The sequence below is a fragment of the Lepidochelys kempii genome, chromosome 5, assembly GCF_965140285.1.
Source record: "Lepidochelys kempii isolate rLepKem1 chromosome 5, rLepKem1.hap1, whole genome shotgun sequence".
Taxonomy (NCBI): domain Eukaryota; kingdom Metazoa; phylum Chordata; order Testudines; family Cheloniidae; genus Lepidochelys; species Lepidochelys kempii.
In genome coordinates, this window is record NC_136384.1 from 103,760,228 (window position 1) to 103,787,060 (window position 26,833).

Here is a 26,833-nt window from a genome sequence, read left to right on the forward strand (position 1 = left end):
AGCTCTCTGAGTGCATGTCCCATGGTTCACAGCACCACAAACACACTGCTCCACTCTATGCTCACTTTCGCAGGGCACTGTGGGACAGTTATTCTGTCCTCTCTGGGAATTGTGGGCAGAAATGGCCTAGGCCTGGAAATTCATTTTTGGGCCATGACCCAAGCTGGTGTGCTGGTGTGCTGGTGTGCTGTGTCCTTCTTGTGCTCTAAAGTATAGATCTCACTTGTCCAAACAACCGGGACCAACTGCTGCTGTTTTTTATGGAGGCCGTGTCTCTTTGGTGTTCTTCCGGAGAAGCTGGCACCAAAAAATGATGACTGTGTACAGAGGTGGCGTTTTGGCTTGGAGAACCCAGCAGATTGTTGTTACAAGCAGGAGACAAAACCAGCACCATGAGAACATGGTCACATGGACCCAGCTGCTACTGTCTTCCACGGCAGACCCCTCGCTCCCCCCCCACCACAATGCTGACTTCCACCTCTGGATCAGAATCACAAGCACAAGGTGATGGACTACATCATGATGAATACATGGGATGACCAGCAGTGGGCCCAGAACTTTCATATGAGGATAGCCACATTTCTGGAATTGTGTTAGGAGTTTTCCCTGGCCCTCGAGCACGAGGACACTCTGAGGAGAAAGGTAATATTGGTCCAGAAATGTGTTTCTATCACTCTGTGGAAGCTGGCAGCCCCATGTTGTTAGTGATCTGTTGGCAATCAGTTCGTGGGTTGGCAACTTCACCTTTGGCACAATGGACATGGAGGTTTGCAAGGCAATTACTCCTGTGCTGGCCCCCAGAGTTGTAAAAGTTAGAAAAATCCCTGAAATAATTGCAGGGTTTGAATGGCAATGTTTCCCCAGCATCAGGAGCTGTTGTATAGTATACCCATCTTGCTACGTTAGAGCAAGTAATTACCTTAACCAGAAAGGATACTACACTGCCATCATGGCAGATTAATGAACACCTACAGAGGATGCATGGATAGAGCGCACAATGCCAGGATGTTCCAGAGGTCTGGCTTATTTCAGTATGGGCAAACTGATTCTTTATTCCCTCCTAGTGATATTGGAACAGAGGTAGAGTGTAAAGGATAGAGCTGATTCAGAGTCGTTCCATGGTTCCTTAACTTGCTCTAGCCCCAGCCAGAGTTGTCCATAAATTGGGGGACATAGTATCTTGGAGGTGAAACTCTGGGACTAGGCATGGGTCAGCAGAATAGCTTTGAGCTGACTGGCTCATGATATGGAAAAGTCTTAAACACGTCCCTCTGGAATGCCAGAACCTTCCTGCTCCCCCAAAATTTCACTTTGATAGGGGAGCCTTTTTTACCAGGGGGAAAGGAAGAGAGAGCAGTCCCAGTGAAATCAGCATTGGTAATTATGCCAAACTAGTACTAGGCTATTGTGCTCACAAAATGTTGGGGAAACTGAGGCACAATGGTCAACTCAGTTGCCCAAGGTCTCAGCATGAGTGAGTGGCAGAGCCGGAAACACAAACTAGGGATGGAACTCTGGCACCATTGAAGTCAATGGGAGTTTTAACGCCACTGACTTCAATGAAGGCAGGATTACATCCTAGGTTTCTGGGCCTTCTGTCCATTGAACTGTCCTCAGGTCTATGCCTAGACAGTTGAGACTGGTTTGAGACCAAACCCCAGGTCTGAATGCCCCCGAACTCTGGCAATTCTGGACCCAGCTCTGGATCAGAACTTGGTAGATAGGTCCTCCCAGTACGTTCGCTGAGGTGAATGCACTGTGTTAACATTCCAACAAGTAAATGTCTGAACCCAACTATGATTTACTGAGAGGGAAAAATAGGAAGTGGTGCTTCCAAGCAACTAATAAAATGTATAAACATCAGAACTGCCCTGGAATTTCCCCTTCCTTTTGGCTTGTGGGACCCAATGAATATGTTATAGTGATGAAGCAGATCTAGCTGAGTTCTTTTACAAAAGGGACAGCAGGAAAAACTGGGTCCTGGCATGTACCCTGAGCCATTTCCCTATCTGTCAAAGACTTGTAGCCTTCCAATTGCTTTTATTTTCCTTCTAAGGAAAAAACTCCTTAGAAAAGAATTAATTTTCTTTCTGATTAACTTCAGAGAGTTAAGGGCACTAAGCAGGCTCCGCCTGTAGAGTCCTGGTTTTCAAATGTGCTGCATATCCAAAATTCCAGGGGAAGTGAATGAGTGCTGTGGGTGCTCATTACCTCTGAAAATTAAGCCTTAAATCCTAATCTAACCCTTCTTTTAATAACCTCAGGTGTCAGTGTCTATGACTGCCTCTGATGTCTCTCACACACATTAGTTACTCTCAACTCCAGCTCTGTACAATAAAATTTTATTTTGTACAGCCTCTTTCATTGAAACTATATGTCAAAACATTTTATGGAGTATAGTGTATTTTACAAATGACTTTATACTGAAGAATGTATGACAACATATGATATGGCACAGAACACAGCAAAGCTTGCAACCACAAGGTTAATAACAGAGGGAGAAACTATATGAGATTTTAAAAGAGATGCATTGACAACTGATTAGATAGAAAGATATAGAAAGTCTGTCGATGCAAGAGCTGTGGAGGTGAAGGCTCTTGCACCAACAGTGGAGAAATTCTGGGAAGGGGCAGAGGGGAAGCTGGTGCTAACAGAGCAGCAGGAATGGCAAGGTTAGGAGAAGACTAGAAAGAGATAAGGTGCATAAAGTTGGCAGAAATGTATTTCTTCTTGTGTTTGAGGTTACTAGCCTATTACTATCTTGAATAGTTTTGTGACATCTGATGACTCTACAACTCTCAGAACATTTAAGAACTCAGTCATGTCCCCTAATCTCTTTTCCAATGAATACAATACACCTAAAGTCCCTAAACTCTCCTTGTAATTATGCCACCCAAGATCCTTATCATCTTCACTGCTTCCTTCTATACTTTTTCTGGTGCATCAATAACTTTCCTGTAATCTGGTGCCCAGATTGTCTACAGTATCCTAGGGATGATCTTCCTCGCTGCTGTTCATGTGGTCCCATACTGAGGTAGTCTATTTATCCAGCCTATTTTTTAAACTTTTATCATTTCTGACAGACACTGAATCATAGAGTATGAAAGTTAATCATAGAAATTGGGCTAATTAGATCATGAAGTGCACCACAAGCCAGTGAAGAATTAGGAACATAGAAATTGCCAGACGGTATCAGACTCATTTTGTCCATTTAGTCCAGTTCCTATCTCCAAATGTGGTCAGTACCAGACACTTCAGAGGAAGATGTAATAACTCCACAGTAGACAGATGTGCAACAGAGATTGCTGTAAGCTCTAAAGCTTGACATTTCTATCACGTCCCATTTTTTTGCGTTAACTGTTAAAATTGTGGATGTTCTTGTATTCCATATAAATGTTCAGTTCCTTTTTGTCTTTTATTAAGTTCTTTGCCTCAATGGCATCCCGTGCCAACGAGTTACACAGTCTGATTATGCACTGAGCGCTAAAGGCTTTTTAAATCAGTATTTAGTTTTCTACCTTCAATTTCATTTCCATGTTCCCTATAGTACTTTTTATTTTATTTTATCTACTTCAGTGATGACAATAACAATGATTATGGTAGCCCTCAGAGGCCCGAAGCAGAAATTGGAGCCCTATCATTCAAGGCATAGTAAATATATATAACAAAATGACAGTCCCTGTCCCAAAGAGCTTACAATCTAAATGTAAGAAGAGAGACAACAGACAGATACATTTGGAGGGTTGGGGGGACGAGCAGAAGGTATCAGTGAGACAATTTATATTAAAGTTCCAAGTGATGGGGCTTCCACCAAATGAAGTCTGTTCATTTGATTGTTCCTAGCTGTGAGGCTGCCTTCTTTTACCACCCCGGTAATTTCTCCTCCTCCTTGGTTATACAATTTAAATACTTGTTGCTTAGTCAACCTACATGGATTTAATTCTTGTAGTCTTTTCTTCTAAGTGATTCCCTCTTGAATCATGAACCCTTTTGTTACTCTTCTTGGAACTCCCTCTAATTTGTCAATATCTGACTAGTAGTGAATATCATTAATGTGTTATTTCCCCTCCCATTTAAGATCATGGAGATGTTAAATAAGACTTGCCATTACACCAGTCTCTGCTGCTCCTCACTGCAAGCCCCCTTCCAATATCACAAGTAACATTTTTCATATCTAAGGCTATGTTTTAGGCATGGGCATTTTTAGTAAAAGTCATGGACAGGTCACAGGCAGTAAACAAAAATTCATAGCCTGTGACCTGTCCATTATACTGTATACCCCTAACTAAAACTTTGGCAGGAGGCTGTGGGTGATCTGGGGGGAGGGGCGGTCGGGGCACCGTGGGTGCTGGGGGAGGTGGCCTGGGACCCCCGCTGGTGCAGGGAGGGGCATGGCCCATGGCCTGCTGCCCAGGACCCCTGTTGGGGCTGGGGGGGGGAGTTGGCAGGGCTGGCAGGGGCTCCCTACCCAGCTTCACATGTCCCTGCAGCTCCTAGGCGGCAGAGAAGCCAGGGGGCTCTGCGCACTGCTCCCACCACAAGCACTGGCTGTGCAGCTCCCATTGGCCAGGAACCGCAGCCAATGGGAGCTGCAGAGACGTGGCCTGTGGGCATAGCCAGCATTCAGCGCAGAGCCCCCTGGCCCCTCTGCTGCCTAGGAGCTGCAGAGCCATGCCAGTGGAGACGGGAAGCTCCCCACCCGGAGGTAAGCGTCCCCCCATACCTTCCAATCCCCTGGCCCTGGCCCTGAGCCCCCTCCCACACACCCCAACTGCTGCTACTGGTCCAGGGGCTGCCCGAGAGGCTCCCCTGAGCCAGCATCAGCCGCTGCAGAAGTCATGGAAGTCACGGAAAGTCACTGAATCTGTGACTTCCATGAGCTCTGTGACAGACTCACAGCCTTATTCAAACCCTCTCCAGATTTGAATTATTTTTTAGAGTAAGATCTGTTAAACTAAACTACTACATGCCACAAGGGGCTACAGCAATGGTTCCCTCAACCCACCCAGCAATATTGTTAACCTATCCAACTATACTCTTAGCCCAGCAGAAGCAGCTGTCCTATCTCGGGGCCTCTCCTTCTGCCCCTCCACCCCCACGAACATGATACAGTTCTGTGGTGACCTGGAATCCTATTTTCGATGTCTCCGACTCAAGGAATATTTCCAACATACCTCTGAACAACATACTAATCCACAGAGACCTCCCTACCAACAGTACAAAAAGAAGGATTCTAGGTGGACTCCTCCTGAAGGTCGAAACAGCAGACTGGACTTCTACATAGAGTGCTTCCGCCGACGTGCACGGGCTGAAATTGTGGAGAAGCAGCATCACTTGCCCCATAACCTCAGCCGTGCGGAACACAATGCCATCCACAGCCTCAGAAACAACTCTGACATCATAATCAAAAAGGCTGACAAAGGAGGTGTTGTTGTCATCATGAATAGGTCAGAATATAAACAAGAGGCTGCTCGGCAGCTCTCCAACACCACTTTCTACAAGCCATTACTCTCTGATCCCACTGAGAGTTACCAAAAGCAACTACAGCATTTGCTCAAGAAACTCCCTGAAAAAGCACAAGATCAAATCCGCACAGACACACCCCTGGAACCCAGACCTGGGATATTCTATCTACTACCCAAGATCCATAAACCTGGAAATCCTGGACCCCCATCATCTCAGGCATTGGCACCCTGACAGCAGGATTGTCTGGCTATGTAGACTCCCTCCTCAGGCCCTATGCTATCAGCACTCCCAGCTACCTTCGAGACACCACTGACTTCCTGAGGAAACTACAATCCATCGGTGATCTTCCTGATAACACCATCCTGGCCACTATGGATGTAGAAGCCCTCTACACCAACATTCCACAGAAAGATGGACTATAAGCCATCAAGAACACTATCCCCGATAATGTCACGGCTAACTTGGTGGCTGAACTTTGTGACTTTGTCCTTACCCATAACTATTTTACATTTGGGGACAATGTATACCTTCAGATCAGTGGCACTGCTATGGGTACCCGCATGGCCCCACAGTATGCCAACATTTTTATGGCTGATTTAGAACAACGTTTCCTCAGCTCTCGTCCCCTAACGCCCCTACTCTACTTGCGCTATATTGATGACATCTTCATCATCTGGACCCATGGAAAAGAAGCCCTTGAGGAATTCCACCATGATTTCAACAATTTCCATCCCACCATCAACCTCAGCCTGGTCCAGTCCACACAAGAGATCCACTTCCTGGACACTACAGTGCTAATGAACGATGGTCACATAAACACCACCCTATACCGGAAACCTACTGACCGCTATTCCTACCTACATGCCTCTAGCTTTCACCCTGACCACACCACACGATCCATCGTCTACATCCAAGCTCTGCGATACAACCGCATTTGCTCCAACCCCTCAGACAGAGACAAACATCTACAAGATCTCTATCAAGCATTCTTACAACTACAATACCCACCTGCGGAAGTGAAGAAACAGATGGATAGAGCCAGAAGAGTTCCCAGAAGTCACCTACTACAGGACAGGCCTAACAAAGAAAATAACAGAACTCCACTAGCCATCACCTTCAGCCCCCAACTAAAACCCCTTCAACACATTATTAAGGATCTACAACCTATCCTGAAGGATGACCCAACACTCTCACAAATCTTGGGAGACAGGCCAGTCCTTGCCTACAGACAGCCCCCCAACCTGAAGCAAATACTCACCAGCAACCACACACCACACAACACAACCACTAACCCAGGAACCTATCCTTGCAACAAAGCCCGTTGCCAACTGTGCCCACATATCTATTCAAGGGACACCATCCCAGGGCCTAATAACATCAGCCACACTATCAGAGGCTCGTTCACCTGCACATCCACCAATGTGATATATGCCATCATGTGCCAGCAATGCCCCTCTGCCATGTACATTGGTCAAACTGGACAGTCTCTACGTAAAAGAGTAAATGGACACAAATCAGATGTCAAGAATTATAACATTCATAAACCAGTCGGAGAGCACTTCAATCTCTCTGGTCACGCGATTACAGACATGAAAGTCGCTATTTTACAACAAAAAACTTCAAATCCAGACTCCAGCGAGAAACTGCTGAATTGGAATTCATTTGCAAATTGGATACAATTAACTTAGGCTTGAATAGAGACTGGGAGTGGCTTAGTCATTATGCAAGGTAGCCTATTTCCCCTTGTTTTTTCCTACCTCTCCCCCAGACGTTCTTGTTAAACCCTGGATTTGTGCTGGAAATGGCCCACCTTGATTATCATACACAATGTAAGGAGAGTGGTCACTTTAGATAAGCTATTACCAGCAGGAGAGTGAGTTTGTGGAGGGGTGGAGGGAGGGATGAGAAAACCTGGATTTGTGCTGGAAATGGCCCAACTTGATTATCATACACATTGTAAGGAGAGTGATCACTTTAGATAAGCTATTACCAGCAGGAGAGTGGGGTGGGAGGAGGTATTTTTTCATGCTTTGTGTGTATATAATAAGATCTTCTACACTTTCCACAGTATGCATCCGATGAAGTGAGCTGTAGCTCACGAAAGCTCATGCTCAAATAAATTGGTTAGTCTCTAAGGTGCCACAAGTACTCCTTTTCTTTTTGCGAATACAGACTAACACAGCTGTTACTCTGAAATCTGTTAAATGCTTTACTGAAATCCAAATATGTTATTACCTACCATGTTTCTCTTCATCCACTGTTTCTGTAACAGAAAAAAAAGTTATTTTTCCTCACCAATGCACCCATTGCAAATAATTCAGATCTTAACCCACATTGTGAACTAGAGAACTTCAAAGATTGGGAGAGCCATGGAATTCACACAGTTGGCCAGCTATTCAGTAAAGAAACTTATTAGAGGTCAAAACTAACTTTAAGTGGTCCAGTCTCCCCTGGTGCTAGTATTTTCAAGTCAGGCACTAGGTTTTTCAACTTTCTGGAAAACCTGTTTTATACAGAAAGCTAACTTTAATAGAAGCGATTGTGTCCGGTCAATTAGGAAACAAAAAAATTATAACTAATTTATATCAATCGTTGCAGACAGCTTTCCCAACAAAAAAGTGCCCATATATGACACACTGGGAGAAAGGATATGGATAGACAAATAGCCTCAGAGGAATGTGGTTTGATTTTGAAAAGACAACCAGCAACCTCACTCTGTAGCACAATAAAATAAATTTCCTTAAAATACTATTTCAATGGTACCCCACACCAGTCAGGTTAAAAAATAGAGAGAGAAACTGAATGCGGATAAATATTGGAGAAATTGTGGTGAAAGAGGAGATTTTATCCATATATGGTGGACATGTCCAGTCATTAGAGAATTTTGATGCAGTCCATAACCAAGTATCCCAAACTGTTGGATATTTATTACCAAATGTTCTTTGGTAATCCTGCTGGAGCTTCCTAGTGGAAATGGTCACACAAAAGGAAATGAAGAATTAATTTCTCATCTGCTAGTAGCAGCTTGGTTATTGGTAGCTACTCATTGGAAAAAGAAAAAAAGCCTAACCAATGAGGAATAGTTCAAAAAAAATGGAAGGTTTTGGTTATGGAAAAAATAACTCCCCAATTATATCCCCAGCAAAATAGACAGAGGACAGATAGATACTTAGATATCTAAGTTATTGGTTATCTAAGACTCTGAGAATTCACAATTTTCAGTGAAGGCTGAGGGAGCTGCAGGATCACAGTGCTGCTGAAAATCAAGTCCCAGGCATCTCAAGTTAGGCACCAAAAAAACTGACTCAAATCTAATACCCATATTGTTCTGGTGAGCTCAAAAATTTCTCCATGTATTCTTTATTTCCTTATGTTTATTTCTGTGTCTATTTTGTTGGCTTTATTGGTTGTGTGTCTGTGTCTGCTTCATTTTATGAAAATAAAACCTGTTCCTTATTTCCCATCTCACTAGCTCTGGCATTCCTTGTTATTTAAGACTATTTCATTCCATTGCTTTTTCTTTTGTTTACCTGTTTGTATGAAAAAAGTACAAAGAATAGTCTCTTTGTTAATAATCAATGGCGCAAAAGGCTGCCCACAGTAAAACTGGATTTATTCCTTTCAGATGCATTATTTATGGGCTGTCTTTTTATTGTCAATACAGTATGGTACTTTGTGGCATGTACTGTAGCAAGACTGCATGCAGAGAGAACAGACTATATTTTCCCCTCCAGAAAGTCCCAGAAAGTCACAAAAAATCTAACCTCTTTTGACCAGACTAAAGACCAGACTTTCCCTGGCCTTTGCATGGGTGAGTGGGAGAGAGGATAGAAGGAGGCCTTGCTTTCCCTTGTGTGTCCTACATTGAGACCTAAAACAAGTACAGGCCATGAGCACAGAGGTCTCATGTGAAAACTCCACTAAAAGAGTGACTGGGGTTGAGAGGAGATAAATCAGGAGTATTCTACTATCAAGCCACAGAACATGCCAGACTCCTTCAGCTATGGGAGTTTGGGAAATATGTTTATCCATGTACAAAGCTTTACAGACTATGAAAATTATCTTCAGTTGCTTATAATATTCATGGGTACAGTTTCAAAGTAGAGTTATTGTAGTTACTGTAAGAAATAATCCTGGAAAGTAACTGGTGTCGATAAGTCCCCTGGACGCTTTTGAAATCATAAAGGCTCAGGTGCGGCGCTCTAAAAGCAGTTTCCCTGTTTTCAGTGTCAGAGTTCAGTGTACCATAATATATGGCATGTGCCTGTGCGTCATTATACTCCAGAAAGTTACTTGATTCAGTCAGCATGTAAGATCCTATTTATATTTTCTGACTTCTAAGAACCTTGGAAAGTGGTTTAACTTTTAATGGTAACTTTATGGTAAAGGAGTTTGTTACATCTCAGCATGATAAGGCAGTTGTGAAAATTTAAGTTGCTAATATTGTTGTGTTTTAGACTCCTCTGAGAAAATGTTCAGAATCCTGCCAATCCTGATACTGGAAGTGCAGCTGTACTTGATAAGAGGTAAGAGATCTTCTCTTTTAACTAAAAGAAAAGGAGTACTTGTGGCACCTTAGAGACTAACAAATTTATTTGAGCACAAGCTTTCGTGCGCTACAGCTCACTTCATCGGATGCATAACTGTCATCAATATAACTGACATAAGAATACAACCTTAGCCTGTATACATGCATTTCAAAGTCTTCACCAAGATTTGCAAAGGTGACTATTGATTTTTCAGAGCTCTGTTTTTGGGCATCCAACTGGAGGTGGCTTGTAGGGCAGGATAGTAGCCATGGGTGGGCCACAGGCCACCCTCTTAGCACCCAGGCCCACCCTTGTAGTCCCGGTTCTGCTCCAGCCCCAGCGCTTGCCCCCCTCCGCCTGCCCACCTGGTGCTCCAACTGGGGAGTAGTGCCGAGGGCTCACCCCATTCCTGCCCGCAAGCCCCATGCCCCAACCCCGCTCCCCAGTTGGAGTGCCGGGCAGGCAGAGTGGGGTAAGCCCCTGTACCCCAACCCCACTCCCCAGGGTGCCCGACTGGGCCCTGGGGGCCCCTGGCCAGCATGTCCATTGCCTCCCGCAAGACGGGCTGGAGAGAGTGGGGGGGGGAAGCATCCCCAATCCCTCCTTCCCCCCCACCCCTGCCCTCTGTCATTGCCCACCCACCCAAAGTCAGGGCCCCCCCAAGTATCCCATCCTGGCTACACCATTGTTGTAGGGGCCAGATTTTCAAAGGGTAGGTGCTCAGCACTTCTAAAAATCAGGCTCCTTTAAGAAATCTCATATTGGGCATCCAAAAACGGAAACATCCACAATCATTAGTGACTTTTAAAAATCTTGGGTGTTTCCTTCCAAGTGGCACCCATCAACTTTTCCATAAACGGCCATTTTCTTAACTTTTCTTCACGCATATCCACTGATCCTTTTGTCTTTTCCTCTCTATCTAATCTATTTATCTAATCTAGCTACTTCATGTGATACCTCCATCACCATGGCAGCTGAGCACCTAAATCATCCAATCCTCATCACCCGAAAATTATCAGGCTTCTAACTACACAATAACTCAGTCTTTCACATTCAGTGAAACTAAATGACTTTAACTGGATAAGAGAGAAATTAAACAAAATAAAAACAAAGGCCTCAAATGAGTCCAATCCTATTATTAAACTGTTAGTAATTATTAAATATTTGATTTGTGGTAACATCAAAGGCCCCACTCAGGATCGAGGTCCCATGTACCAGATGTTATACAAATACATAAGAAGACACAGTTATGGACTAGAGACAAGTCAAGGAATAGGCTAGCTGTCCATATAAGGAATGGGCTAGGGAAAATAATTCTTTGGGCCCAGATCTCTGTTGTCCTACTATCCTTCTACCCACTGAGGAATATCTCCAATATAGAGGCTATTTGGATGGTAAAGCCAGCTATGCTGGTCCTTATAGTCCCTGTCTTAGGGGCTTCTATCTAAAATACTTATATGGCCCCCATCACTGTAGTATCTGAGTGCATTATAATCTTGAATGTATTTATCCTCACAATACTCCTGTGAGGTAGGGAGGCACTATTACCTCCATTTTACAGGTAGAGCACTGAGGCACAGAAAGACTATGCACCTTGCTCAAGGTCACACAGGAAGTCAACGCTAGAGAGGGGAATTGAACCCACATCTCTTAAGTGTTAGGCTGGCATCTGAACTACAGGACCAGCCTTCCTCTCTAGGCATAGCTATGGGTGTGAGTATGGACGAAGCACTGTAGAACCCTGTGTACTCTTGGTTGCTGCAGCTGCCTGTAGAGCAGCAGTTCCCAAAGTGTGGGTCATGGCTTTAAGTGGGGTCGCGGCAATCCTGAGTATATGGAGGATGGCATTTTACTGCTGTAATGCAGAGGTGGGCAAACTATGGCCCGCGGGCCACATCTGGCCTGCACGACAGTCCTGCCCGGCCCCTGAACTCCCGGCCAGGGAGGCTAGCCCCCAAACCCTCCCTTGCTGTCCTCCTTCACCTGCAGCCTCACCTTACTGCACCGCCAGCGCTCTGGCCCGCTGCTCCTGCCGGGCAGCACAGCAGCATGGCTGGCTCTGGCCATGTGGCGGGGCTGCAAGCTCCTGCTGCTCTGAGTGACACGGTAAGGGGGCGGGGGGTCCCGAGAGGGGGTAGTCAGGGGACAAGGAGCAGGGGGGGTTGGATGGGTCAGGAGTTCTGAGGGGGCAGTCAGGAGGTGGGAAGTGGGAGGGGGCAGACAGGGGTGGATAGGGGGCGGGGGCCAGGCTGTGTGGGGAGGCACAGCCTTCCCTACCCAGCCCTCCATACAGTTTCACAACCCCGATGTGGCCCTCAGGCGAAAAAGTTTGCCCACCCCTGTTCTAATGGCTGCCACTGACAGTCCAGGAGAGTTTCATCATTTCATACAGTTTAAGCCCAGAAGGGATAATCAGAGCATCTAGGCTGACCTCCTGTATATCGCAGACCATTAAATTTCACCCAGATGCCCCTATGTTAAGTCCAAAGACTTTCATGAGACCAAAGACTTTCAGTCCTCAGGAGACTAAACTATGTGCTACAGGCAGCAAACTGGAGTGACCAAGGTGCTACCAGTGCCTGAGGTCCCGGCAACGGCAAGAAACTGATTAGGTGAGAGATGTCCAGATACCACACCACATGCTATAGAGAAAGGTGAAAAAAAACCCAGGTGCCTGCCAACCTGACCTGAGGGAAATTCCTTCCCAACCCCAAACCTAGTGATCAGATGGACCCTGAGCAAGACCCACCAGCCAGGCATCTAGAAAGAGGATTCTCTGTATCCCTGACAACACTGGTCCTCCTCATCTGTTGTCCCATCTCCACTGTAGCCAATCTCTGATGCTTCAGAGGAAGGTGGAAAGAGAAAACAAACACAAGCCTAGAATACATCTACCCAGTTGTACATCAGGAAAAAAATTCATTCCTTGCTCCTGCAGGCGACCTGCTGAACCCTCTGAAGCATGAAATTTGATTATAGTTTTAATCTTATATTATATATCTTAATGCACAGCTGCAAGTGTTATGAGCATGTGGAGGTAACACTGTTCTCCCCATGGGCCGATGAAGGAAAATGGTGAATGGGGGATACATAGATTCACAGGTTCCAAGGCCAGAAGGGACCACTATGATGAGCCACCCTGATCTCCCACACACAAAGGCCATAGAATTTCTTCCAGAAGCTGGATTAAAGCATATCTTTTAACCAGATATCTGATCTTATTTTACAGACTCCCAGCCATGGTGAGTCCACCACCTCCCCCCGAAAGCTGTTCCAAAGTTCTTTTACCCTCTCAGCTAGGAAATTGCGTCTTATTTCAAGGCTGAATGTGACTTATGTCAACTTCCAGTCATTGGATCTTGTTATGCCTTTGTCAGCCATGTTGAAAAGCCACCAACCACCAGGATCAATAGAGGATCAGGCAGTGTGGAACTCTGCTCCACCACTTCTCCTTCCTTCATCCCCCACATCCTCCCACATCTGTTCCTCAGAATGACCCACCATACATACAGCTGGGGCTGGCATGACTGCGATAAGAGGTAGTGGAGTTGCCTCTGTCAGCCTTCTGCATATAGAGAGTTCCATTATGCAAAAGGAATTCTTCGCTGGCTATCTCTAGACATTATAAGGCCATTTTGTACCACATAAGCAGTTCAAAGTACTCTTAGCAGACTAGAGAAGCCAAAATATCTATTAAATACTGCTGAGGATAAAACCTTCACTTTACTTTTTTCTAGACATCCAAATGCAAATGGAAATTACAGCACAAAGATATTCTTTCGCTCTGGTTTATTATTTCACTTTCACCACAAGGTGCAGTTGAAACCATACTTTCTGTGTAAATATGAGATCATAAATGATATAGATAAAAAGGAAAAGCTTGAAACTCTTTTATATCATTCTTTCTTGATGACAATTGCTAACAAGCGAAGCAACGATCACACTGCTAAAAAAAATGAAGTTTTTCCTACTGATATTTCATTAATTTATGACACAAAAGTTGAGGATGCACGAGTAGCTATCTGGATTTCTCTTGATTATCACTATTAATGATTGCTAGCACTACTGCATTAAATCTGTCACTGTATTGTACAGGTGACATTACAAATAAAATAAAAATAAGATATACGGAATTTTATAGTGAAAATAACATTATGCATCAAATAAAGATTTAAGGTGTAAACAGTGTGCAGCAATAAATATTTCAGGCTCATGTGACTGAATGTCTCAAATGTCATGAAATTTAAACTTGGCAGCTAACTAAAGGAATTGTTTTGCCATCCTTTCTCACATGAGCTTGTACCTAGCTCTGCAAGAAGTCCCACTGATGAGATTCATTAGAACTATTCATGGAGCTACTCCACGTGAGTAAGTGTGGCAGAATCAGAACTGCAGTGATGATTGAATGCTGCATTGTGTGATGCCTCTGGTCTATAAATTCCTCCAGTAATGTGTACTTACAATGGGCAAAATTTTGCTGTCCTTTGCATATGTGTGTATCCACAGTAAAGCTATTGATTTCAAAGGAGTCGCACTGGATTCACACTGATGTAAAGGACAAAACAAATTGGCTTAGCATGTCCACAAAGGATTGTTCCTTTTAGAGAAACTTCAGGGTACACAAGGTACCGTAATGATTTTAGACAGGTGCCCCTTGTGTAAATATCCATCCAAAGACAATAATGGGTTGTCTGAGATGCAGAGAACCTCAGTTTGTATCTTCTTCTGTTTTTGTATTTTGGACTCTGACATTAGTATGGAATCAAGTGGATTTGCTATTTACTCACTGTTATCATGGGGAAACAATTAAAACAATAACAAAGAAAAGGCTGCAAAGTTATAGTCTAACCAATAATTTTGAATGTTTGAATTTCTGACACATTTTGACCCAATGAAAGAAAAAGTCATAACATTTGCTCACTGGGTATGGTTTTGTCTATCTTAGCTTTTTTCACAGTTGAAGTTCCTCAACTACAGTACATTGCAGAATATGGGAGCAACGTGACCATGGAATGCAGGTTTCCAGTGGATGGCCAGTTAAATCTTAAAGACTTAAGTGTCAGTTGGGAGCAAAAAGGGTTAAACGAGCAAAAACCAAAAGAAGTTTACACTCTTCAAAAGGGGGAGGAAGATCTTAAATCCCAGCACAGAGACTATAGGGGAAGAGCAACATTGTTACGTGACAAATTGAATTTGGGATATTCAGTACTCCAAATCACCAGCGTAAAGCTGATGGACGCAGGGTCTTACCTCTGTCTCATTGATTACAGAGGAGCTGATTACAAGTACATTACTTTGGAAGTAAAAGGTTAGTGGCTATATAAGACATGAATAATATATTAACTCAAATTTAAAATTCCGCTTCGCAAGATCAGCACTAACACTTTCTGGCTCTACTACAAAGACATTGGGCTCAGTCCTCAGGTATACCTAAGCAATGTTTGAGATAGCTCTTAGAGGGGGAGTAAAAGTGGCTTTATATCATCTTTCTTTTCCTCTGGATTCTGGAGCCTGTTTCGTCCCCAGCACAACTTGGAGCAGCTTTAGGGCTGCTCTAAATTGTACCATCTTGTAACAGACCAAGTGGGGATTGCCCAAGTAATTGTACCTGTCAGGCCAGGGACCTGTTATTTGAAAGAGCCTAACAATATTAAACATAATTTACACTGATGTAACTGAGGGCAGAATTTGGCTCATGGCCTTTTTTGCTGCTTATAGCATGTCAATGAGATTCTATGTTGAAACCTCTTCTGTGCAATCGTTTAGAGGAAGGGTTTTTTGAAAGGCAAAGAATGGAGATGCCAGTTTTAAAGGATCAGCTGTGTCCTTTGGCTTGTGTTTGCAAGCATCTAGTCATTTTCTTTGTTTCATTCCAATACGATGATAATGCCACAGCTGTAAGCTAGCGTTACACAAACATTCAAAACACCTATTTTTGCCTCGGGTGGCCTGAATTGTTCTTTATCATATTACCACTGTTGTATTTATTACAGTAAAGCTTGCAGGCCCCATCAGTGAATGGAGGTCCATTGTGCTGGGCACTAGCTTTCTCTAGATCCACGAATTACAAACACATTATCTAGTAAAAACAATGAGGAGTACTTGTGGCACCTTAGAGACAAACAAATTTATTTAGGCATAAACTTTTTTGGGCTAAAACCCACTTCATCAGATGCATAGAGTGGAAAATACAGTAGGCAGAATATATATACACAGTACATGAAAAGATGGGAGCTGCCTTACCAAGTGGGAGGTCAGTTCTAATTAGACAATTCAATTAAAGTGGAAGTAAGCTATTATCAACAGGAGAAAGAATCACTTTTGTAGTGGTAATCAGGGTGGCCCATTTCAAACAGTTGACAAGAACGTGTGAGTAACAATAGGGGGAAATTATCAGGGGAAAATTAGTTTTTAGTTTTTGTAGTGACCCATCCACTCCCAATCTTTATTCAGGCCTAATTTGATGGTGTCCAGTTTGCAAATTAATTCCAGTTCTGCAGTTTTTCGTTGAATAAATGGACACAAATCAGACATCAAGAATTATAACATTCAAAAACTAGTAGGAGAACATTTCAGTCTCCTTGGACACTCAATAACAGACTTAAAAGTGGCAATTCTTCAACAAAAAAACTTCAAACGAGAAACTGCAGAACTGGAATTAATTTGCAAACTAACCACCATAAAATTAGACCTGAATAAAGACTGGGAGTGGATGGGTCACTACAAAAATTAAAAACTAATTTCCCCCTGCTACCTTCCCCCTACTGTTACTCACACGTTCTTGTCAATTGTTTGAAATGGGCCACCCTGATTACCACTACAAAAGTGATTTTTCCTCCTGTTGATAATAGCTCACTTCCACTTTAATTGAATTGTCTCATTAGAACTGACCCCCCACTTGGTAAGGCAACTCCCATCTTTTCATGTTCTGTTTATATATATTCTGCCTACTGTATTCTCCACTCCATGCATCTGATGAAGTGGGTTTTAGCCCACAAAAGCTTATGCCCAAATAAATTTGTTAGTCTCTAAGGTGCCACAAGTACACCTTGTTGTTTTTGCTGATACAGACTAACATAGCTGCCACTCTGAAACATGATCTAGTGTGACTCTGCAGGAAGTAGACTGAAGAAAGAATAGACATGGTAGGCCTGACCAATGCATACTATATTCTGCTGCAACATGGCCATCATTTCAAATTGTAGAAACAGTTGTAGATAAGTAACAGTGAAAGAAAGAGGGAGAACGGGGAAGGAATAGTGGAAAAAAATAATACATATTTAAAAGCAATTGCACTAAACTTGTTCTTATGCAGCATCTTACACGAGAATAAATGTCCAAATAATGAGTGAACCTGCAGAAGAGGAGTTGGTTTTAACTTGCCAGTCAGAAGGGTTTCCTCTAGCTGAAGTGTTCTGGCAAAATGAGAAGAATCTTAAAGTCAACGTATCTGTAAATACCACCTACACATTGACCACAGATGGACTATACAATATAACTAGTATGCTGAAATACAAGCCAAATGCTAGTGGAAACTACAGCTGCACATTCTGGAGTAAAGAACTTAATGAAGAAACTTCTTACATTTTCACTTTAGGTTCGTATCTCCTTTTGAACTTTTACATAGGGGTTGCCACAATGTGTGCGTGTGAGTGAGAGAGAGAGAGAGAGTATTTGTAGAAGCTGATTATATGCTTTAATATTATACTATATATCCTAAAATCAATCTCCAAAATTCCTTCCAAGTAAGTAGTATAGTATTGATTTTTTGGAGATAAAACAAATGAAACATTGTATTTGCTTTTGGAAATCTGGAATTTTACTAGCTGTTTCTGAACCCAGATTAGTTTTGCTGTTAATATACACAACCTTCCCCATCACATATTTGCATTTCCTCTTCTAAATTCTAGAATAGCTGCCCTTGCTTAGCTGCCAGTACAATGGTACTCCTCAGTGTATATTTGCAATCTGCATGGTTTTCCATTTTCTGGAATTCTATCCAACTAGTCTTCAATCAGTGCACAGATGATTTATAATAATATTCACTGAGCTGTCATGAATACAATGGGCCTAATTCTCATTTGCAGTACACCACTCTGGCAGCTTAAAGGAGTCTTATTGTAAGTGTAAAAATTTACACCCACCCACTTTAAGGACTCTTTGCCTGGTGGTGTAAAGAGGCCTTAGTGTAAATGAGAGTAAGGTCCGATAACTTTATAAATTATATTTCTTTTTTTTTCTTCTTTTTTTTTTTTTTGTAGCTCGACAAACATCAGTTGTTGGAAAAAAATCTCTGAATTTATTTATCATCCCAACCTGTGTAATAGCAGTTGTTCTCATATCTGCATTAATTATCTTTCTAAAGAGAAAATCACTCACAAAGCTCCATGCCAAAAAAGGTACATTTTGACTTTATTTAGTGGGTCCAATCTCCTAATTTGCTCTTCAGGCCTTTCAGAACAACTGGATGATTTCTACCCACAGTCACTTGACATTTGATTCTTTTGTTTTCCAGAGGAACTGTGATCTAAAGATGACTGATTGTTTCATTGGGTTAGGCTTTACTTCCCTCACCATGAGACACAGGAATTTTATGTATGATTTTTGTTCAGATTAAATAGCTAACACCATGGTGTATGCGCCATACTCTTTACTGAACTATTATTAGCTGTGTTTACTTACTTTATTTATTTTGCTTTTTTTCTTAATGTTTTACTATCTGAAAGAAAACAATAGTGGGAAAGTATTAATGGATAATGGCCTATCATTCAACTCTGATATTGGTAATAAATCACTTCTCCAGTAAACTATACATGCACTTTGATTATCTTAATAAAGAATTTGAATGGAAACAAGATTATGGGCCTAATCTTGCAATTAAGGGCTGTAGGATTTGGCCATAGAGTTGTTGGACAGAAGAACTGTGGAGAAATTTGTTACAGTCTCATGCCAAATATAAGAACACAGATGTTTTGGATATTTAAAAATCTGTTGAATTATATTGTTATGTTTTTAAAGTAGAAACTTTTAAAATAAAATTCTATAAATCAGATTTGTTCACACTTGCTTTAACAGACAAAAAAAGAAAATGTCTCCAGTTACAGAAAGAAGACAACAGTAAGTCATGGAATTTTAAACTTCCTGCTTATGACTTTTTATTTTTAACAAGGGCATTGTCAATATATAAAGAATAAGTCAAATGAGAACACGAAAGAACCACTACGTACTTTAGAGTCTAAATTTGACTTTCCTTAACATTGCTACAAGCCTAGTAGGAATGTTCTCCAGATTCTACATGTAATCCTATGACTTTCCAGATAACACAGAAATGTATAAATAATGAAGAACAGGTCACTTCCTCTCTCCAAGGTATTGCCTGGTCTGCTAGTCTGGTTCTAGGTCCACGTCAGGCCACTGTGTTTCTCCTAGCCATAATCTGGTACAGTACCAGATGATAAACTAACTTTGTTTTGGTGAATGTAGAGTTTTCTGTAGTAGTATGTACTGCATGTGACTTGCTTCTCCTTGGTCTTTAGCTCAAATCTAGTGTAGTATGTTTTTATCAATATATCAACTGATATGTCCTTTGCCTGGGGACTATATCCTGTCCTCATTAAGGATGGACTTGATAATCAAATGGGTCTTTTCCATCTTTAACTCTTACGAATGTATGACTTTCCTTGTCGTACAGAAATTTGCACAGAGCAAAGAACAGGTAATTTCCAAATGTATCTGAACTTCCACAAACTGTATTACAACACAACTTTCATTTTGTAAAAACAAGATAAACCAAGCAATACACAAGATGTCAGCATAGGTCTGACAACCCTCACCTAAGAATTTTCTGCATTTGGTTCTATTTCGTATTTCAGATGGGTTAAACCTTGTTATGGGTTGAGATTAAACCTCTCTGAAACTGATGCATGAATATACCCGTCATTGAAGATACATGGAAGGGACCAATCAGGGGCCTCACCTCAAACAAGGCCTAATAGAGTCTGCCCAGAAATTAGCACTCTGTGGGCGGAAGGTTCCACTGAGTATTGTTCCGACTAGTCATGTGTATGAGAGAGTCCATGAGAGCGTCTGTCTGTCAGTATGGAAAATCCTACCAGGGGGTAGGACAGATAAGAAAATGAGAGAGGGACTCAAACAGCAAGAAAACCAACCAGGAGTCTGTTAGCATGATGTGTGACCCTAGAAAAAGCTAGAGAGAGAGGTTTTGGGTCTGGTGCTGGCTAAAGAAGCTTGAGACTGTAAGCAAAGAAGCTATCCTGTTGTTTTGGTTCTTTCTGCATTCAGAGAAGCAGGACTTTGTGCATTTCTTGTAAATAAACAAGATTGAATGAAAGAAAATAATAGACTCCATCATATATTTCTACTTCCAACTAGAGATCCCCAGAGACCAGAATTTTGACTAGCCATTCAGGTCAAAAAGGGATAACAATATTTATATACTTCAGCCTGAGATACTGTAGATAAAAATCTGTATAAAGCTGTTTATCAATAATATGCTGAAGACAGACCCAGAACAAAATCAGTACGGAGAACTGCCAGAGACTAGACTCCATAGGACACAGTTGAAATAATGGGCCAGATTCTGGCCCCTGATAAGCCTGTTTTGCACCACAAAATGCCCTTAAAGCCAGTCTCCTTGGCCAAAGGGAAATTCTCTTGGCATAGGGAGTGGATTCTATTCCACCAACCTTCTCCCTAAACCCAGCACAGGGTATGTGCCAGGGTTGTTGGCAGCAGGAGGGGTTGTGGCCACAGTGTTGCTGTGTCCTGGCAATTCCTAGTTGCCAGAATGGCCCCTTGGGAGTCATTGAAGCCGGACATAATTTAAGCAGTCCCAAAACTGTTTTAAGTTACTACACAGGCCAAACAGACCACCAAAGCCCCAGGGATCAATGAAATACGTGGAGCAAAGCCCTGGCACAGTTGAGGGTTTGTTTGGGAATGGTCTCTGGAGAAACAACAAATTGTAGTTTATAGGCCAGCTAGTGTTATGTCTTTTCAAAGGATGGGGTTAAATTGAAAATACATCCTCTCTTCTAACTAATAAAAACCAAGTTAGAAGGTGGCCTGGTGACAAGATGACTTTGAGCTTCCAGGGGAGAAGTGTAGATTAGCAATTGGATTGATGAAGATTGGGTTTTTCTTGGAAATGACTCACTGAATGTGCTGCAGGATACCTCTGGCTTTCCAGTCCGTTAATAGGTACTTCCAAAAACAGACACTTTCATGCTGTCCCAATTAAGCACTTTAAAAATAAACCTTAATAATCAAAAGCCAAATACTTTACTCTCACAAACTGATGTAAAACTTCAATGGAGTTACTGCAGGCACACATGAGAGTAAAATTTGATCCCAACTAAACTAAAGCCATCACGCAAGATAAATTCTGGAGCAGAGCTTCAATGCATGTCCAAACCTAACCCTAATGCATATTGTTTGAGCACATAGCGTGGCTTCTCATGGATTTGATTTCTTAACAGGAGTAGAATTCTTTTCACCATAATGCCCAGCCCCTGCTTACACATCAAATCTTATGTTAGAGATTATAATGAAACACGTTAAAATGAAGAATTTGAAAGGGAAGATAACAGATCATTGGGATACTCATTGCCTTTTTGGGGTTTTGTTTTACTTCCTCTTTCTAATGACTGAAAATGTCTATGCAGTATGCAGGAAATCATATGACAGCCAATTATATTTCTCAGCATCATGCATTTTTAAGAAACACTGGAAAGAACCTTTATTCTATGCTGTGTGTGTATGTGAAGTCTGAAAGCCACAGATGTTTACTGTAATGCTTTGGAAATGACCTACAGTCCCTCAGGTTGAGGAACAAGATTTTTTTGTATAAGAAATTCTGAACAGTACAACTTAAGTTATGTCAGCAATGCAGATTTAGAACATTGACCTAATTATTTAGGCCCCACTAGTGTGTATATTTTTGCACATGATATTCACGAGTAATCCCATTGGACTTCATTTCAACTAGGGTGACCAGATGTCCTGATTTTATAGGGACAGTTCCAATTTTTTGGTCTTTTTCTTGTATAGGCTCCTATTATCTCCACACCCCATCCCAATTTTTCACACTTGCCATCTGGTTATCCTAATTTCAACAGGTTGTAGATTTGTTGTTATTCAGCTCATATATATGATGGTCAGTGGGAGTTTTGTCTGAATAAGAAATTAAGGATGCAGCTCATAGATATTAGAGTTGGAAACACAACTCAATGGATAATTCATTATGAATAATCTAGATGACCTTTGACTCTCTTTCTCTCCGCAAATGACTGTATTCATTGTTCTTGGTCCATAGCTTGTTCACAAGCAATTTATTGCCAGTGTTCTAGATTCAAATTTTGAAGTGTTTTGATTGGTCACAAGGGTCTATTTCTGTTCCTTGATTGCATGTGCATTCAAAATCTATATTTTGTTAATATTCTGCAAAATATTCATTAAAATTCATTGCTCTGGGCTGCAGTTCAGAAAAGCACTTATTTGTGTGCTTAACTTTAAGCCTAAGAGTAGATCCTTTGAAGTCAATGGTACTAGTAAAGTTAAGCATCTGCTCACATGTTTTGCTGAATTGGGGCTTTGTCAAACATTCCTGCTGGTAAACCTTTTGCTACACAATTCGCAGACAGAGAACACAAAAGGAGTGTGAACATAATGAAAGCAGATTCATCTAATTTTTTTTTAAAAAATCACAGAAAATGTTGTAATTATTTGCCCATCTCTATATGTAAAAGAACTAACAGATAATTTTGCAAATCTTCCACTGTTGGTCATAAGCAATTATTAAAAATATATTACACTATTTTCTAACCACATAGAGCCTGAAATAAAGATTGCAGATTACCCATTTCACATATCGTTCCCAATAAGTAGGTTTCCGTATCTGCAGTTCAATTAAATCATTGTTACTTGTGCTGCATCATTGGTATGAATGGCACTGCACAGACATTAGTGGCTTTCTTTATGCAAGCCATGTAGGAAGGATGAGGAATTCTGTCAGTAGAATTACTCTGACAATGGTCATGATAGATATCAGACAAATCATCTCAGTCTTGTCAGCACACTTCTCCTCATCCCTGATGTGCATGTGCAAACACACACATCTCTGGCAATAAGTAACTTTAAAGTATATAGGCCCAGATAGTGGGACAGCTTATGAAAGTAAATGCTCACCAGTTGAATAAGATGTTCATAATCTGACCCACAATTATTAATAGTAATATTCAAGGCTGACTCTCATTAATACTATAGCCTCTTTATGCCACTCTGTCAGTATAAAGCAATCTTAAAATGGGTGTAACTGTAATTTATGCCCACTTTAAGGCCCTTTTGCACCACCAATATGGTGTAAAGGAGCCTGAGTGTAAATGAGAATTAGACTCTCAATATTTAGTGGTTTTAAACAGAAGTGTTTTTTAAATTAAAATTTCCTTTTAAATTTTCCTGTTCTGTTTTTTAAAGGACATTTGAACCCTGAAATCCAGGACTTAATCATGACGAATGTCACAGATTCAAGAAACTGCACAGACGTGTGTCCATGAAAACTCTTCATCTGCCATGCTTGCAGTTTGCACTTTTCAGATCCCTTTTTGAAGACTACATAGGGAAATCACAGCACTTTAGGTCTGGAACAAACAATGCAAATTTTTCTTTTTGTCTGTACTATACCACTTAAAGGCTCCCTGTGCCTTTTGCCATGTTGTATCTTACAGTTACAGAGAACCATACTGTTATTAAACTTGGTTAACAACTATTAAGGGATTATTGGAGTGTATACTATACATTGTATGTTTGGGCATATTTTTTCACCTGAGAGCACTGTGTGCACCAAATATTTTGTGTTCAAGAATCCCCTTGCTAGCTGATTTAATTTCAGGAGTAGAGTCAGGATACAAAGCTTCAGTCACGTCTCATGGGACTCTGAGTAGAGGCTGTACGTGCTATCAGATGCCGGAACAATAATCTTTTGTACTAAGAAATTTCTACATATCTATTTTTCATGGGCCAAACTTTACAACCCATAAACTGGAAATTACCTAAAGCACCAACAGCAAGGAGATAGATTGAAGAAGTTTCATTTTACAACGCTAACAAGAGCCTGAAGTACACATCAAGCAACAGACCCCAAACTACCCCGGATCAACATTATGTTATACAACCAACAGTTCAATGTATGGTTTGTTACATTGATTTCTTTATAGTTATTTCTTATTTGTAGAAGGCGTGTAATATTAAAGCTGTTTTACTTTTTTTATGGGGACAACTAAAAATGTAGACTACAGTGCTGTATCTACTAAATGTTTTGTTCTAGCGCTAGTTTACTTAATGGGGAATTGCAAAGCAAAATTGAATTAAGTACAGATTTCTGTGCTGAATGTGTTTACTAGCCAAGGTGGAGTTTTAACCCTCCTTAGGAACGGAAAGTTAATCCTCTCCATGCCAATGACTGGATGGAGTTTCTACATCCCATCAGAGGAATGCCTGAGTCACCTATAAATAACTGAGTACAGGGGACCACCATGTTTTTATATTACTTCTCAGAATTCCATTTTGGAAAGAAGCTATGTCTCCACACTGAGAGCCAAAACCTGTTAGAACTTGGTGTAATCCCCAGAGCAGTGGCTTTTGGGGGCTTTGTCTTCTGGAAAAGGAGCCACTGCTTAGAAGTACCTTGTAGGCTTAAAGAAACAGAGATTCACCCAAGCCAGTGAAACCAACTTCTGTCATATCTCCACTCCCCACAAAACACCTTGGGTTTGGAGTTTCCCAGAATGTTTTGGCCCAGCTATATAAAAATTGTCACAACAGCAAAGTCAACATCTTCCTCTTCCTCCACTAGGTCTGGATTTGGATATTTGGAATCTGGTTTCCAATTGTCTGCATCTTGTGCAGTTATTTAAAGCAGGGCAAAATGGGTGTACAACACTACTTAATCAGAATGATAGCATTTACACCCACTTTGCACTCATTTTGCCCTGGTGTAAATGACTACACAAGGTGCAGAGTAATAGAAAATTAGGTCCCTGATGTGTGGCAGGAGCTGACTTACAGATTCAGCAGTTGTACTGATTTTATGAATAATCACTGGTTGATGGGGAAAGAACAAATTGAAGAGTTGTGACTTTGGTTTCCATGTATTGCACTTTTAAATGTCCAGGTGCCTGTTGTTTGCTGGAAGCATCTGCCATTTTCTGTACAGTTCAGGTGTAGCCTGCTGCAGAGGAGAGACACACTGACCCAGATCACACTGGCCCAGATTTTCTGCTGAGTTTATTAAATCAGTTGGGATGTCAGAGAGTCAGTTATGGCTAGAGCCCTGTGTGCAGGGCCGGCTCCAGGCACCAGCGAAGGAAGCAGGTGCCTGGGGAGGCCAATAGAAAGGGGCGGCACTCTGTCCGTGATTGGGGCGGCACGTCCGTGTCTTCGGTGGCAATTTGGCGGCAGGCCCGTCACTCCCTCTCTCCCTCTTTGGTGGCAATTCGGCGGTGGGTCCTGCTTCTTCTTTTTTTCTTTTTTTTCCTTTGCTGCTTGGGGCGGCAGAAAAGCTGGAGCCGGCCCTGCCTGTGTGGATACAAAATTTGTATCCACATCTAATCTGAGATGCGCAAAAATGGTGCACAGATACAAAGCAGATCTCTGCAGATTTGCAGGGCTCTAGTTATGACTCCCTGCCAGGCCTCGTGGAGAGTAGAGAAGCCTGGGGACTACTTCAACTTGCATCACCAGTGGAGGATAGCCAAAGTATATCATGCTTCAGCCACTCCTTATCTGTGCTTTGACACATCTGCTGAGCTGGGGGCTGTAGAGAGAGAGAGAGACATGGGAGTTGGCCCCATACTCATTGGGGACTTCCCTCATGTCAGGGGTATACTAAACTGGAAGTTATGGGCTATCTCCATTCTTTTTGTGCTACCTGACCAGTGCAGAGAATCTGGTCCATTGTGCTCTCACATGGAGACTTTATTTTTGTTCCTTCTTATTCTTTTGTTTTCCATAATCATAAAATAAAAGTAATTCAAGCTGGAAGCACATGTTTGCTCTTTGTGTCTGGAAAAACATAATACATGTGCATTGATGTTCCCTCCTTATTCAAATGAACAGACTGAGGGTGTTCTGCCTGACATTATTATCTTACGCTGGAGATTCAATTTTGACTTGTTGTGTGTAGGTTCAATAGCGGGGAAGCTGCTCCTGTGGAGAAGCATATATTGTATATTTCACCATCAGGTGTAAAAAGCACTATACAGCACGCTCCCCCAATGCTCCCCCTAGTGCTCCGTGAAGCATGCTGCCTCCATCTGACCTTCAGAGGCAGAATGCCTCAGAGCACCTCATCTTGGAAACTACAGCTCTGTACCTTCAGATGCCAGAGATGAGCAAGACCACAATTCTCCTTAGTATTTTTCTGTCAGAATCATAAATGTATCCTGGTCTGCATTTTTGCACCTTAACCTACGTGGAATGGATCCTGTCTGTGCCACAGTGAAGAGAAGTTTCAGAATAGCAGCCGTGTTAGACTGTATTTGCAAAAAGAAAAGGAGTACTTGTGGCACCTCAGAGACTAACAAATTTATTTGAGCATAAGCTTTCGTGAGCTACAGCTCACTTCATCGGATGCATTCAGTGGAAAGAAGGGAAACCAAAACAGCTCTGAAATTGCAGCAAATGAAAGTTAGCATTTCAGCTACTTGGCTAATCTGTATTTGCCTATGCACTCATGCATGAGTTGGCTTTTTTTTCTGTAATCCCCTGAGTATATGATATGTGTATGATATGATGAGTCTTTATACTTTCTGCTTCATCTA

At 41.9% G+C, this 26,833-nt stretch overlaps 1 protein-coding gene across 1 annotated transcript in view; it reads left to right on the forward strand.

The window, feature by feature from the left end:
* Nucleotides 1–25,984, forward strand: part of LOC140912100 (programmed cell death 1 ligand 2) — a 35,864-nt gene extending 9,880 nt beyond the window's left edge. The window contains exons 2-7 of the mRNA XM_073346255.2: nucleotides 9,924–9,992; nucleotides 14,941–15,303; nucleotides 17,311–17,592; nucleotides 18,257–18,394; nucleotides 19,071–19,112; nucleotides 23,490–25,984. Coding sequence (XP_073202356.2) covers nucleotides 9,938–9,992; nucleotides 14,941–15,303; nucleotides 17,311–17,592; nucleotides 18,257–18,394; nucleotides 19,071–19,112; nucleotides 23,490–23,569 — 960 coding nt within the window. The 5' untranslated portion in view covers nucleotides 9,924–9,937 and the 3' untranslated portion in view covers nucleotides 23,570–25,984. The remainder of the gene's footprint in view (nucleotides 1–9,923; nucleotides 9,993–14,940; nucleotides 15,304–17,310; nucleotides 17,593–18,256; nucleotides 18,395–19,070; nucleotides 19,113–23,489) is intronic.
* The last annotated feature ends 849 nt before the right edge of the window (nucleotides 25,985–26,833 follow it).